Below are 15112 nucleotides of genomic sequence, written 5' to 3' on the forward strand. Positions count from 1 at the left end.
CATTCATAAACAAATTAAACAACCATGGAGACATCACACACCCCTGCCGCAAACCTACATTCACTGAGAACCAATCACTTTCCTCTCTTCCTACACGTACACATGCCTTACATCCTCAATAAAAACTTTTCACTGCTTCTAACAACTTGCCTCCCACACCATATATTCTTAATACCTTCCACAGAGCATCTCTATCAACTCTATCATATGTCTTCTCCAGATCCATAAATGCTACATACAAATCCATTTGCTTTTCTAAGTATTTCTCACATACATTCTTCAAAGCAAACACCTGATCCACACATCCTCTACCACTTTTGAAACCACACTGCTCTTCCCCAATCTGATGCTCTGTACATGCCTTCACCCTCTCAACCAATACCCTCCCATATAATTTGCCAGGAGTACTCAACAAACTTATACCTCTGTAATTTGAGCACTCACTCTTATCCCCTTTGCCTTTGTACAATGGCACTATGCATGCATTCCAACAATCCTCAGGCACCTCACCATGTGTCATACATACATTAAATAACCTTACCAACCAGTCAACAATACAGTCACCCCCTTTTTTAATAAATTCCACTGCAATACCATCCAAACCTGCTGCCTTGCCGGCTTTCATTTTGAAGGTTTGTTGAATGTGTTTGATGATAGAGTGGCAGATATAGGGTGTTTTGGTCGAGGTGGTGTGCTAAGTGAAAGGGTTAGGGAAAATGATTTGGTAAACAGAGAAGAGGTAGTAAAACCTTTGCAGAAGATGAAAGCTGGCATGGCAGCAGGTTTGGATTGTATTGCAGTGGAATCTATTAAAAAAGGGGGTGACTGTATTGTTGACTGGTTGGTAAGGTTATTTAATGTATGTATGACTCATGGTGAGGTGCCTGAGGATTGGCGGAATGCGTGCATAGTGCCATTGTACAAAGGCAAAGGGGATAAGAGTGAGTGCTCAAATTACAGAGGTATAAGTTTGTTGAGTATTCCTGGTAAATTATATGGGAGGGTATTGATTGAGAGGGTGAAGGCATGTACAGAGCATCAGATTGGGGAAGAGCAGTGTGGTTTCAGAAGTGGTGGGTCAGGTGTTTGCTTTGAAGAATGTGAGAAATACTTAGAAAAGCAAATGGATTTGTATGTAGCATTTATGGATCTGGAGAAGACATATGATAGAGTTGATAGAGATGCTCTGTGGAAGGTATTAAGAATATATGGTGTGGGAGGCAAGTTGTTAGAAGCGGTGAAAAGTTTTTATCGAGGATGTAAGGCATGTGTACGTGTAGGAAGAGAGGAAAGTGATTGGTTCTCAGTGAATGTAGGTTTGCGGCAGGGGTGTGTGATGTCTCCATGGTTGTTTAATTTGTTTATGGATGGGGTTGTTAGGGAGGTGAATGCAAGAGTTTTGGAAAGAGGGGCAAGTATGAAGTTTGTTGTGGATGAGAGAGCTTGGGAAGTGAGTCAGTTGTTGTTCGCTGATGATACAGCACTGGTGGCTGATTCATGTGAGAAACTGCAGAAGCTGGTGACTGAGTTTGGTAAAGTGTGTGAAAGAAGAAAGTTAAGAGTACATGTGAATAAGAGCAAGGTTATTAGGTACAGTAGGGTTGAGGGTCAAGTCAATTGGGAGGTAAGTTTGAATGGAGAAAAACTGGAGGAAGTAAAGTGTTTTAGATATCTGGGAGTGGATCTGGCAGCGGATGGAACCATGGAAGCGGAAGTGAATCATAGGGTGGGGGAGGGGGCGAAAATCCTGGGAGCCTTGAAGAATGTGCGGAAGTCAAGAACATTATCTCGGAAAGCAAAAATGGGTATGTTTGAAGGAATAGTGGTTCCAACAATGTTGTATTGTTGTGAGGCGTGGACTATGGATAGAGTGTTGCACAGGAGGGTGGATGTGCTGGAAATGAGATGTTTGAGGACAATGTGTGGTGTGAAGTGGTTTCATCGAGTAAGTAATGTAAGGGTAAGAGAGATGTGTGGGAAAAAAAAAAGTGTGGTTGAGAGAGCAGAAGAGGGTGTTTTGAAATGGTTTGGGCACATGGAGAGAATGAGTGAGGAATGATTGACCAGGAGGATATATGTGTCGGAGGTGGAGGGAACGAGGAGAAGTGGGAGACCAAATTGGAGGTGGAAAGATCGAGTGAAAAAGATTTTGGGTGATCGGGGCCTGAACATGCAGGAGGGTGAAAGGCGGGCAAGGAATAGAGTGAATTGGATTGATGTGGTATACCAGGGTTGACGTGCTGTCAGTGGATTGACTCAGGGCATGTGAAGCATCTGAGGTAAACCATGGAAAGTTGTGTGGGGCTTGGATGTGGAAAGGGAGCTGTGGTTTCGGGCATTATTGCATGACAGCTAGAGACTGAGTGTGAACGAATGGGGCCTTTGTTCTCTCTTCCTAGCGCTACCTCGCACACGAGGGGGGGAGGGGGATGGTATTCCATGTGTGGCGAGGTGGCGATGGGAATAAATAAAGGCAGACAGTGTGAATTGTGTGCATGGGTATATATGTATGTGTCTGTGTGTTTATATATATGTGTACATTGAGATGTATAGGTATGTATATTTGCGTGTGCGGACGTGTATTTATATACATGTGTATGGGGGTGGGTTGGGCCATTTCTTTCGTCTGTTTCCTTGCGCTACCTCGCAAACGCGGGAGACAGCGACAAAGCAAAATAAAAAAAAATAATAATATATATTTTTTTTTTTTTTTTTTTTTTTTTTTTTTTTATACTTTGTCGCTGTCTCCCGCGTTTGCGAGGTAGCGCAAGGAAACAGACGAAAGAAATGGCCCAACCCCCCCCCATACACATGTACATACACACGTCCACACACGCAAATATACATACCTACACAGCTTTCCTTGGTTTACCCCGGACGCTTCACATGCCTTGATTCAATCCACTGACAGCACGTCAACCCCTGTATACCACATCGCTCCAATTCCCTCTATTCCTTGCCCTCCTTTCACCCTCCTGCATGTTCAGGCCCCGATCACACAAAATCCTTTTCACTCCATCTTTCCACCTCCAATTTGGTCTCCCTCTTCTCCTCGTTCCCTCCACCTCCGACACATATATCCTCTTGGTCAATCTTTCCTCACTCATTCTCTCCATGTGCCCAAACCATTTCAAAACACCCTCTTCTGCTCTCTCAACCACGCTCTTTTTATTTCCACACATCTCTCTTACCCTTACGTTACTTACTCGATCAAACCACCTCACACCACACATTGTCCTCAAACATCTCATTTCCAGCACATCCATCCTCCTGCGCACAACTCTATCCATAGCCCACGCCTCGCAACCATACAACATACAACATACAACCATACATAATCCCCTATCCCTGGGGATAGGGGATTAAGAATACTTCCCACGTATTCCCTGCGTGTCGTAGAAGGCGACTAAAAGGGGAGGGAGCGGGGGGCTGGAAATCCTCCCCTCTCCTTTTTTTTTTTTTTTTTTTTTTAATTTTCCAAAAGAAGGAACAGAGGGGGCCAGGTGAGGATATTCCAAAAAAGGCCCAATCCTCTGTTCTTAACGCTACCTCGCTATCGCGGGAAACGGCGAATAGTATGAAAAAAAAAATATATATATACATACACATTTACTTATCTATTTAACATAATCGCTGTTTCCCATGTCACCGGGGTAGCGCCACGAAATAGACGAAGAATGCCCCTTCCACCCATATACCTACAAAATGGCCACATATGCACATATACATACATATACAATTCTACATATACATACACATATGCGGACATTTCATACATACACATGTACATACATAGGGGAGAAAGAATACTTCCCATGTATTCCCCGCATGTCGTAGAAGGCGACTAGGGGGGAGCTGAAACTCCCCCTCTCCTTGTACTAAACCTTCTAAAAGAGGAAATAGATGGTGTCAAGCGGGGAGTGCTCATCGTCCTTGAAGGCTTGGGTTGGGGTGTCTGAATGTGTGAGGATATAACCAAGAAGAGAGGAAAGGAGAGATAGGTACTATGTTTGAGGAAAGGAACCTGGATGTTTTGGCTGGTGATGAAATGAAGAACGAGGATATAGGGGAAGAATGGTTTGGGAATGTCTTGGGAGTAAAGTCAGGGGTTGGAGAGAGGACAAGAGCAATGGAAGGAATAGCACTACTCCTGAAGCAGTTGTGGAAGTATGCAATAGAGTATAAGAAAGTAAACTATAGAGTGATGTAGGTAAAACTGAAAGTGGATGGAGAGACACTGGTGATTATTGGTGCCTAGGCAACTGCTCATGAAAAGAAAGATCATGAGAAGCATGCCCTTTCGGAGCAGCTGAATGAGTGTCTTAGCAGCTTTCATGCATGAGACCGGGTTATAGTGATGGGTGATATGAATATGAAGGAAAGTAATGTGGCAGTTGAGGGTATAATTTGTGTACATGGGGTGTTCAGGGTTGTAATAGGTATGGTGAAGAGCTTGTGGATCTGTGATCTGAAAAAGGCCTGGTGATTGGGAATACCTGGTATAAAAAGAGATGGACACAAGTATACATATGTGAGTAGGATAGATGATCAATGGCGTTATTGGATTACGTGTTAATTGATAAGCATGTAAAAAGAGAGACTTTTGGATGTTAATGTGCTGATAAGGGCAGCTGCAGGGATGTCTGATTACTATCTCGTGCAGGTAAAGGTGAAGATTTGTAGAGGTTTCCAGAAAGAAGAGAGAATGTTGGGGAGAAGAGAGTGGCGAGGGTAAGTGACCTTGGAAAGGAGACTTCTGTGAGGACATACCAGTGGAGATTGAGTGTAGAATGGCAAAAGGTTTGAGCAAATGATGTGAGGGAAGTGGGGGAGGAATGGGATGTATTTAGGGAGGTAGTGATGGCTTGCACAAAAAGATGCATGTGGCGTGAGAAAGGTGGGAGGTGGGCAGATAAGAAAGGGTGGTAAGTAGTGGGATGAAGAAGTATGGTTGTTAGTGAGAGAGAAGAGAGATGGGTTTGGACAATTCTTGCAGGGAAGTAGTGCAAATGACTGGGAGATGTATAAAAGAAAGCAGCAGGAGGTCAAGAGAAAGGTGCTAGAGGTGAAAAAGAGGACAAATGAGAATTGGGGTGAGAGTATCATTGAATTTCAGGAAAAAGAAAAGATATTTTGTAAGGAAGTAAATGATGGAATATTGGTGAAGACGGCAAATGGGGAGGTAATAACAAGTCATGATGAAGTGAGGAGGAAATGGGGTGAGTATTTTGAAGGTTTGTTGAATGTGTTTGATGATGGAGTGGCAGATGTAGGGTGTTTTGGTTATGGTAGTGTGCAAAGTAAGAGGGTCATGGAGAATGGTTTAGTAAGCAGAGAAGAGAGAAGAGGTAGTGAAAGCTTTGTGGAAGATGAAAGTCAGCAAGGCGGCGGGTTAGGATGGTACTGCAGTGGAATTTATTAAAAAATTGGGTAACTGTGTGGTTGATTGGCTGGTGAGGATATTCATTGTATGTATGGACCATGGTGAAGTGCCTGAGGATTGGCGGAATGTATGCATAGTGCCACTGTATAAAGGCAAAGGGGATAAAGGTGAGTCTTCAAACTTCAGAGGCACAGGTTTGTTGAGTATTCCCGGGAAATCATATTGGAAAGTATTGATTGAGAGGGTGAAGGCATGTACAGAGCATCAGACTGGGGAGGAGCAGTGTGTTTCAGAAGTGGTGGAGGATGTGTGAATCAGGTGTTTGCTTTGAAGAATGTATGTGAAAAATACTTAGAAAACAGATGGATTTGTATGCAGCATTTATGGATCTGGAGAGGGCATATGATAGGGTAAATACAGTTGCTTTGTGGAAGATTTTAAGAATATATTGTTTGGGAGGGAAGTTAGTTGGGTGTATAGTTGCAAGGCATGGTTTGTAGATAGGATTGTAGGGAGGAGGATGGATGTGTTGGAAATGAAATGGTTGAGGACAATATGTGGTGTAAGGTGGTTTGATTGAGTAAGTAATGAAAGGATAAGAGAAATGTGTGAAAATAAAAAGTGTGGTTGAGAAAGCAGAAGAGGGTTTGTTGAAATGGTTTGGACATCTGGAGAGTATGATTGAGGAAATATTGACAAAGGGGATATATCTCTCAGAGATGAAGGGAACAAGGAGAAGTGCAGGACCAAATTGAATGTAGAAGGATGGAGTGAAAAAGATTCTGAAATGATCAGGGCCTGAACATACAGGAGGGTGAAAGGCGTGCAAGAAATAGAGTGAACTGGAACGATGTGACATACCAGGGTCGGTAGGCTGTCAATAGACTGAAACAAGGTATGTGAAGCATCTGGGGTAAACCATGGAAAGGTCTGTGGGGCCTGGATGTGGAAAGGGAGCTGTGGTTTTGGTGCATTACACATGACAGCTAAAGACTGAGTGTAAACGAATGTGGCCTTTTTCATTTGTTTTCCTGGCGCTACCTCATTGAAGCTGATGGAGAAAGTTAAGATGGTTAATCCCTTAATAACCATAGAGATAGTCCATTTGGAGAGGAAGCTAGAAATGAAGGAACAAAGTGAGGGAGGGAAGCCAAAAGGGGGGAGCTTAGAGGTGAAACACTAATACCACACCCTGTCAAAAGCTTTGAATGACCAGACATTCCAGCCCCCTGCTCCTACCCCCTTTAGTTGCCTTATACGAAATGCAGGAATACATGGAAAGTATTCTTTCTCCCCTATCCCCAGGGATATATCTACATCTACATCTAAATCCACTATCATCGGATTCGTGGAAGCCATACTGGTGAACAGAGGGAAGACTCTGAGAATTAAAGTGTCTTAAGATATGAGAGCTGAGGAGAGATTTAAAGACTATGGAAATGGTAGATGTCAAAAGCAACAGGACAATACGTACTGGGGTCAGAATGGTCACCTTTGTTAGTGATGGGATGCATCAACACATGTTTCCAAGAAGAAGGGAAAGTTTTGGTTTTTAAGCAGAAATGGAACAGACGAGCTAGCACAGGTATAAGTTCAAAAGCGCACTCTTTCAGTAAAAGGGGATGGATGCCTTAAGGACCATAAGCCTTGCTTATATTCTCAATGTTTGTGTCCAGAGAGAGAAGTGCTTTTCAAAATGTTCAAAAAGAAATTACAGGGAGGGGCGTAGGATTAGTAAAAAGGAGCATCAGGAGTTGAAGGAATGTTAAGAGTCATCCACGGTGGAGATAGAGGAGAATAGGGAACCAAAGAGAGTTGCTTTGTCTGTGAGAAAGACAGCTATAGTACCATCAGAACAGAAAAGTGAAGAAATTTAAAGCAACAGAAGATGTCAGTGATATCCTTCGCAAAAGACCAGAAAGATGCATCATTGGATGATGAGGACAGGTAATTGCACTGCCTTTGAATAAAAGAACACTTTCCCCCATGGATAACATATTAGTAATGATTACAGGAAGTGACAAAACCTGAATTATCCTAAAGAATCTCCCTCATGCTCCCAAAACAGACCAAAGAGGAGGAAAAAAGCAATTCCTGACTACCATGTCTCATCACTTTTTTTATCACTGAAATGCTAAATAATATTCATTAAAAAATCATGCACATCAGCTCAGATACAAAAATCTAACACATTTATATACTTAATCTCACTTTAAATTTCAATTAATGTTAAGCTTGGTGAATACTGTAAGACAAACTTTGTAGCCTAAAGGAAAGTCATGTTCCCTGATCACACACTTGATAATCAAGTATGATTAAAAAATGTACACTGATGTCAAAGCATATATGTTGGAAGTAAATCTAGTACAATGACAGATGTGTATATGTGATATACAAACCTTCACTGTATAGTTGGTGTTGGGTAGAGCATTGTAAAAGGTGTAGTTCCTGAGTGAACCAGCTACATTTTGCTTATGTTCATTATTGTAGTATTGTCTTTGTCCCTCTTCATTGATAAAGGAGGCAGTTTCCTTCAGCTCTATCTTATAATGATCAACTACACCATTGGGGTTGTGTGGAGGTTTCCAGCGAATGTGGACAGTGTTGGCAGCTGTGTGGGGGTTCTGTTTACACTCCACCAACAAATCAGAAATAACTCCAGGTACCCCATTCAGGGTTTTTCCAACCACAGATGAAGAATACTGTCCACAGTCTCGATCTTTATCACTGAAAACATCCTTACAAGCAGCAACCTAGAATAGAAAAAATATCAGAAAGGAATTAAATAATAATGCATACACATAGCAAATAGTATTATAATATCCTCATAATAATATCTCAATAACAGTACATTTACTTTCCAAAAGAAGGAATGGAGAGGTGGGCCAAGTGAGGATATACCCTCTAAAGCTCACTCCTCTGTTCTTAATGCTACCTCGCTAATGTGGGATAAGGCGAATAAGTATGAAAAAGGAAAAAAAAATATATATATTATAATATATTTCTTATTATACTTTGTCGCTGTCTTCCGCACTAGTGAGGTAGCACAAGGAAAGAGACAAAAGAATGTCCCAACCCACCCACATACATATGTATATACATACACATCCACACACGCACATATATATACCAGTACATCTCAATGTATAAATACATATACACACACAGACATATACATAAACACACATGTACATAATTCATACTGTCTGCCCTTATTCATTCCTGTCACCACCCCACCACATATGAAATGACAGCCCCCTCCCCCCTTGCATGTGCACAAGATAGCACTAGGAAAAGACAACAAAGGCCACATTTGTTCACACTCAGTCTCTAGCTGTCATGTATAATGCACCGAAACCACATGGCCCTTTCCACATCCAGGCCCCACAGAACTTTCCATGGTTTACCCCAGATGCTTCACATGCCCTGGTTCAATCCACTGACAGCACATAGACCCCGGTATACCACATCGTTCAAATTCACTCTATTCCTTGCCCACCTTTCACCCTCCTTCATGTTCAGGCCCCGATCACACAAAATCTTTTTCACTCCATCTCTCCACCTCCAATTTGGTCTCCCACTTCTCCTCGTTCCCTCCACCTGTGACACATATATCCTCTTTGTCAATCTTTCCTCATTCATTCTCTCCATGTGACCAAACCATTTCAAAACACCCTCTTCTGCACTCTCAACCACACTCATTTTATTACCACGCACCTCTCTTACCCTTTCATTACTTTCTCAATCAAACCAACTCACACCACATACTGTCCTCAAACATCTCACTTCCAGCACATCCACCCTCCTCCTCACATCTCTATCTATAGCCCACGCCTCGCAACCATATAACACTGTTGGAACCACTATTCCTTCAAACATACCCATTTGTGCTTTCCAAGAAAACGCTCTCGATTTCCACACATTTTTCAATGCTTCCAGATCTTTCGCCCCCCCCCCACCCCACGATCCACTTCCACTTCCATGGTTCCATCCGCCGCCAAATCCACTTACTTATATCTAAAACACTACACTTCCTCCAGTTTTTCTCCATTCAAACTTACCTCCCAATTGACTTGTCCCTCAACCCTACTGTACCTAATAACCTTGCTCTTATTCACATTTACTCTTAGCTTTCGTCTTTCACAAACTATACCAAACTCAGTCACCAGCTTCTGCAGTTTCTCATCGGAATCAGCCATCAGCATTGTATCATCAAAGAACAACAACTGACTCACCTCCCAAGCTCCCTCATCCACAACGGACTGCATACTTGCCCCTCTTTCCAAAATTCTTGCATTCACCCCACTAACAACCCCATCCGTAAACAAACTAAACAACCACGGAGACAGCACACACCCCTGCCGCAAACCAACATTCACTGAGAATGAATCACTTTCCACTCTTCCTACACGAACATATGTCTTATATCCTCGATAAAAACTTTTCACTACTTCTAACAACTTGCCTCCCACACCATATAGTCTTAAATACGTTCTACAGAGCATCTCTATCAACTCTATCATATGTCTTCTCCAGATCCATAAATGCTACATACAAATCCATTTGCTTTCCTAAGTATTTCTCACATACATTCTTCAAAGCAAACACCTGATCCACACATCCTCTATCACTTCTGAAACCACACTGCTCTTCCCCAATCTGTGTGCTCTGTACATGCCTTCATCCTCTCAATCAAAACCTGCCCATACAAAATCCCAGGAATACTCAACAAACTTATACCTCTGTAATTTGAGCACTCACTCTTACCCCCTTTGCCTTACTACAATGGCACTATGCAAGCACTCTGTCAATCCTCAGGCACCTCACCATGAGTCATACATACATTAAATAGCCTTACCAACCACTCAACAATACATTCACCCCCTTTTCTAATGAATTCCACTGCAATACCATCCAAACCTGCTGCCTTGCCGGCATTCATCTTCTGCAAAGCTTTTACTACCTCTTCTCTATTTACCAAATCATTCTCCCTAACCCTCTCACTTTGCACACCATCTCGACCAAAACACCCTACATCTACCACTCTATCATCAAACACATTCAACAAACCTTCAAAATACTAACTCCATCTCCTCACATCACTATTACTTGTTATCACATCCCCATTGGCCCCCTTCACTTATGTTCCCATTTGTTCCCTTGTCTTACGCACTTTATTTACCTCCTTCCAAAACATCTTTTTAGTCTCCCTGAAATTCAATGATACTCTCTCACCCCAACTCTCATTTGCCCTCTTTTTCACCTCTTGTGCCTTTCTCTACACCTCCTGCCTCTTTCTTTTATACATCTACCACTCATTTGCATTATTTCCCTGCAAAAATCATCCAACAACCTCTCTCTTCTCTTTCACTAATAATCTTCTTCATCCCACCACTCACTACCCTTTCTAATCTGCCCACCTCCCACGCTTCTCATGCCACAAGCATCTTTTGTGCAAGCCATCACTGCTTCCCTAAATACATCCCAGTCCTCCCCCACTCCCCTTATATCCTTTGTTCTCATCTTTTTCCATTCTGTACTCAGTCTCTCCTGGTACTTCCTCACACAAGTCTCCTTCCTAAGCTCACTTACTCTCACCACTCTCTTCACCCCAACACCCTCTCTTCACTTCTGAAAACCTCTACAAATCTTCACCTTCGCTTCCACGATCAGACATCCCTCCAGTTGCATCTCTCAGCACATTAACATCCAAAAGTCTCTCTTTCGCACGCCTATCAATTAACACGTAATCCAATAACGCTCTCTGGCCATCTCTCGTACTTACATACGTATACTTGTGTATATCTCTCCTTCTAAACCAGGTATTCCCAATCACCAGTCCTTTATCAGCACATAAATCTAAAAGGTCTTCACCATTTCCATTTAAAACACTGAACACCCCATGAACACCAATTATTCCCTCAACTGCCACATTACTCACCTTTCCATTCAAATCATCCATCACTATAACCCTCCATTACTATAACCCTCCATCACTATAAACCGGTCTCGTGCATCAAAACTACTAACACACTCACTCAGCTGCTCCCAAAACACTTGCCTCTCATAATCTTTCTTCTCATGCCCAGGTGCATATGCACCAAAAATCACCCATCTCTCTCCATCCACTTTCAGTATTACCCATATCAATATAGTTTACTTTCTTACAATCTATCACATACTCCCACCACTCCGGTTTCAGGAGGAGTGCTACTCATTCCCTTGCTCTTGTCCTCTCACTAACCCTGGCTTTACTCCCAAGACAGCCCCAAACCACTCTTCCCCCCTACCCTTGAGCTTCGTTTCACTCAGAGCCAAAACATCCAGGTTCCTTTACTCAAACATACTACCTCTCTCTCCTTTTTTATCATCTTGGTTACATCCTCACACATTTCGACACCCAATCTGAGCCTTCGAGGAGGATGAGCACTCCCTGCATGACTCTTTCAAGTGTTCCCCTTTTAGAAAGTTAAAATACAAGGAGAGGGTTTCTATCCCCCACTCCCGTCCCCTTTAGTCGCCTTCGACGAGACATGAGGAATGCGTGGGAAGCATTCTTTCTCCTCTATCCTCTGTTTCCTTGCGATACCTCGCAAACGCAGGAGACAGCGGCAAAAAAAAAAAAAAAAAAAAAAATATATATATATATATATATACATATATATATATGTATAGGGAGCAAATGGGAACTTCAGTGAAGGGCGCAAATGGGGAGGTGATAACAAGTAGTGGTGATGTGAGAAGGAGATGGAGTGAGTATTTTGAAGGTTTGTTGAATGTGTTTGATGATAGAGTGGCAGATATAGGGTGTTTTGGTCGAGGTGGTGTGCAAAGTGAGAGGGTTAGGGAAAATGATTTGGTAAACAGAGAAGAGGTAGTAAAAGCTTTGCGGAAGATGAAAGCCGGCAAGGAAGCAGGTTTGGATGGTATTGCAGTGGAATTTATTAAAAAAGGGGGTGACTGTATTGTTGACTGGTTGGTAAGGTTATTTAATGTATGTATGACTCATGGTGAGGTGCCTGAGGATTGGCAGAATGCGTGCATAGTGCCGTTGTACAAAGGCAAAGGGGATAAGAGGGAGTGCTCAAATTACAGAGGTATAAGTCTGTTGAGTATTCCTGGCAAATTATATGGGAGGGTATTGATTGAGAGGGTGAAGGCATGTACAGAGCATCAGATTGGGGAAGAGCAGTGTGGTTTCAGAAGTGGTAGAGGATGTGTGGATCAGGTGTTTGCTTTGAAGAATGTATGTGAGAAATACTTAGAAAAGCAAATGGATTTGTATGTAGCATTTATGGATCTGGAGAAAGCATATGATAGAGTTGAGAGAGATGCTCTGTGCAAGGTATTAAGAATATATGGTGTGGGAGGCAAGTTCTTAGAAGCAGTGAAAAGTTTTTATCGAGGATGTAAGGCATGTGTACGTGTAGGAAGAGAGGAAAGTGATTGGTTCTCAGTGAATGTAGGTTTGCGGCAGGGGTGTGTGATGTCTCCATGGTTGTTTAATTTGTTTATGGATGGGGTTGTTAGGGAGGTGAATGCAAGAGTTTTGGAAAGAGGGGCAAGTATGAAGTCTGTTGGGGATGAGAGAGCTTGGGAAGCGAGTCAGTTGTTGTTCGCTGATGATACAGCGCTGGTGGCTGATTCATGTGAGAAACTGCAGAAGCTGGTTACTGAGTTTGGTAAAGTGTGTGAAAGAAGAACGTTAAGAGTAAATGTGAATAAGAGCAAGGTTATTAGGTACAGTAGGGTTGAGGGTCAAGTCAATTGGGAGGTGAGTTTGAATGGAGAAAAACTAGAGGAAGTGAAGTGTTTTAGATATCTGGGAGTGGATCTGGCAGCGGATGGAACCATGGAAGCGGAAGTGGATCATAGGGTGGGGGAGGGGGCGAAAATTCTGGGAGCCTTGAAGAATGTGTGGAAGTCGAGAACATTATCTCGGAAAGCAAGAATGGGTATGTTTGAAGGAATAGTGGTTCCAACAATGTTGTATGGTTGCGAGGCGTGGACTATGGATAGAGTTGTGCGCAGGAGGATGGATGTGCTGGAAATGAGATGTTTGAGGACAATGTGTGGTGTGAGGTGGTTTGATCGAGTAAGTAACGTAAGGGTAAGAGAGATGTGTGGAAATAAAAAGAGCGTGGTTGAGAGAGCAGAAGAGGGTGTTTTGAAATGGTTTGGTCACATGGAGAGAATGAGTGAGGAAAGATTGACCAAGAGGATATATGTGTCGGAGGTGGAGGGAACGAGGAGAAGAGGGAGACCAAATTGGAGGTGGAAAGATGGAGTGAAAAAGATTTTGTGTGATCGGGGCCTGAACATGCAGGAGGGTGAAAGGAGGGCAAGGAATAGAGTGAATTTGAGCAATGTGGTATACCGGGGTTGACGTGCTGTCAGTGGATTGAATCAAGGCATGTGAAGCGTCTGGGGTAAACCATGGAAAGCTGTGTATGTATGTATATTTGCGTGTGTGTGGACATATGTATATACATGTGTATGGGGTGGGTTGGGCCATTTCTTTCGTCTGCTTCCTCGCGCTACCTCGCAAACGCGGGAGACAACGACAAAGCAAAAAAAAATATATATATATATATATATATATATATATATATATATATATATATATATATATATATATATATATATATATTTTTTTTTTATACTTTGTCGCTGTCTCCCGCGTTTGCGAGGTAGCGCAAGGTAACAGACGAAAGAAATGGCCCAACCCCCCCCATACACATGTACATACACACGTCCACACACGGAAATATACATACCTACACAGCTTTCCATGGTTTACCCCGGACGCTTCACATGCCTTGATTCAATCCACTGACAGCACGTCAACCCCTGTATATCACCTCGCTCCAATTCACTCTATTCCTTGCCCTCCTTTCACCCTCCTGCATGTTCAGGCCCCGATCACACAAAATCCTTTTCACTCCATCTTTCCACCTCCAATTTGGTCTCCCTCTTCTCCTCGTTCCCTCCACCTCCGACACATATATCCTCTTGGTCAATCTTTCCTCACTCATTCTCTCCATGTGCCCAAACCATTTCAAAACACCCTCTTCTGCTCTCTCAACCACGCTCTTTTTATTTCCACACATCTCTCTTACCCTTACGTTACTTACTCGATCAAACCACCTCACACCACACATTGTCCTCCAACATCTCATTTCCAGCACATCCATCCTCCTGCGCACAACTCTATCCATAGCCCACGCCTCGCAACCATACAACATTGTTGGAACTACTATTCCTTCAAACATACCCATTTTTGCTTTCCGGGATAATGTTCTCGACTTCCACACATTTTTCAAGGCTCCCAAAATTTTCGCCCCCTCCCCCACCCTATGATCCACTTCCGCTTCCATGGTTCCATCCGCTGACAGATCCACTCCCAGATATCTAAAACACTTCACTTCCTCCAGTTTTTCACCATTCAAACTCACCTCCCAATTGACTTGACCCTCAACCCTACTGTACCTAATAACCTTGCTCTTATTCACATTTACTCTTAACTTTCTTCTTCCACACACTTTACCAAACTCCGTCACCAGCTTCTGCAGTTTCTCACATGAATCCGCCACCAGCGCTGTATCATCAGCGAACAACAACTGACTCGCTTCCCAAGCTCTCTCATCCACAACAGACTTCATACTTGCCCCTCTTTCCAAAACTCTTGCATTCACCTCCCTAACAACCCCATCCATTAACAAATTAAAC

At 42.8% G+C, this 15112-nt stretch overlaps 1 protein-coding gene across 2 annotated transcripts in view; it reads right to left on the reverse strand.

Annotated features, from left to right (window-relative positions):
* Positions 1–15112, reverse strand: part of Ptp69D (Protein tyrosine phosphatase 69D) — a 669136-nt gene that overhangs the window by 452625 nt on the left and 201399 nt on the right. For both annotated transcript variants that reach the window (XM_071664992.1, XM_071664991.1), the window contains exon 10: positions 7783–8136. In XM_071664992.1, the coding sequence (XP_071521093.1) occupies positions 7783–8136 (354 nt within the window). The remainder of the gene's footprint in view (positions 1–7782; positions 8137–15112) is intronic.

Source organism: Panulirus ornatus, chromosome 9 (assembly GCF_036320965.1).
Source record: "Panulirus ornatus isolate Po-2019 chromosome 9, ASM3632096v1, whole genome shotgun sequence".
Classification (NCBI taxonomy): domain Eukaryota; kingdom Metazoa; phylum Arthropoda; class Malacostraca; order Decapoda; family Palinuridae; genus Panulirus; species Panulirus ornatus.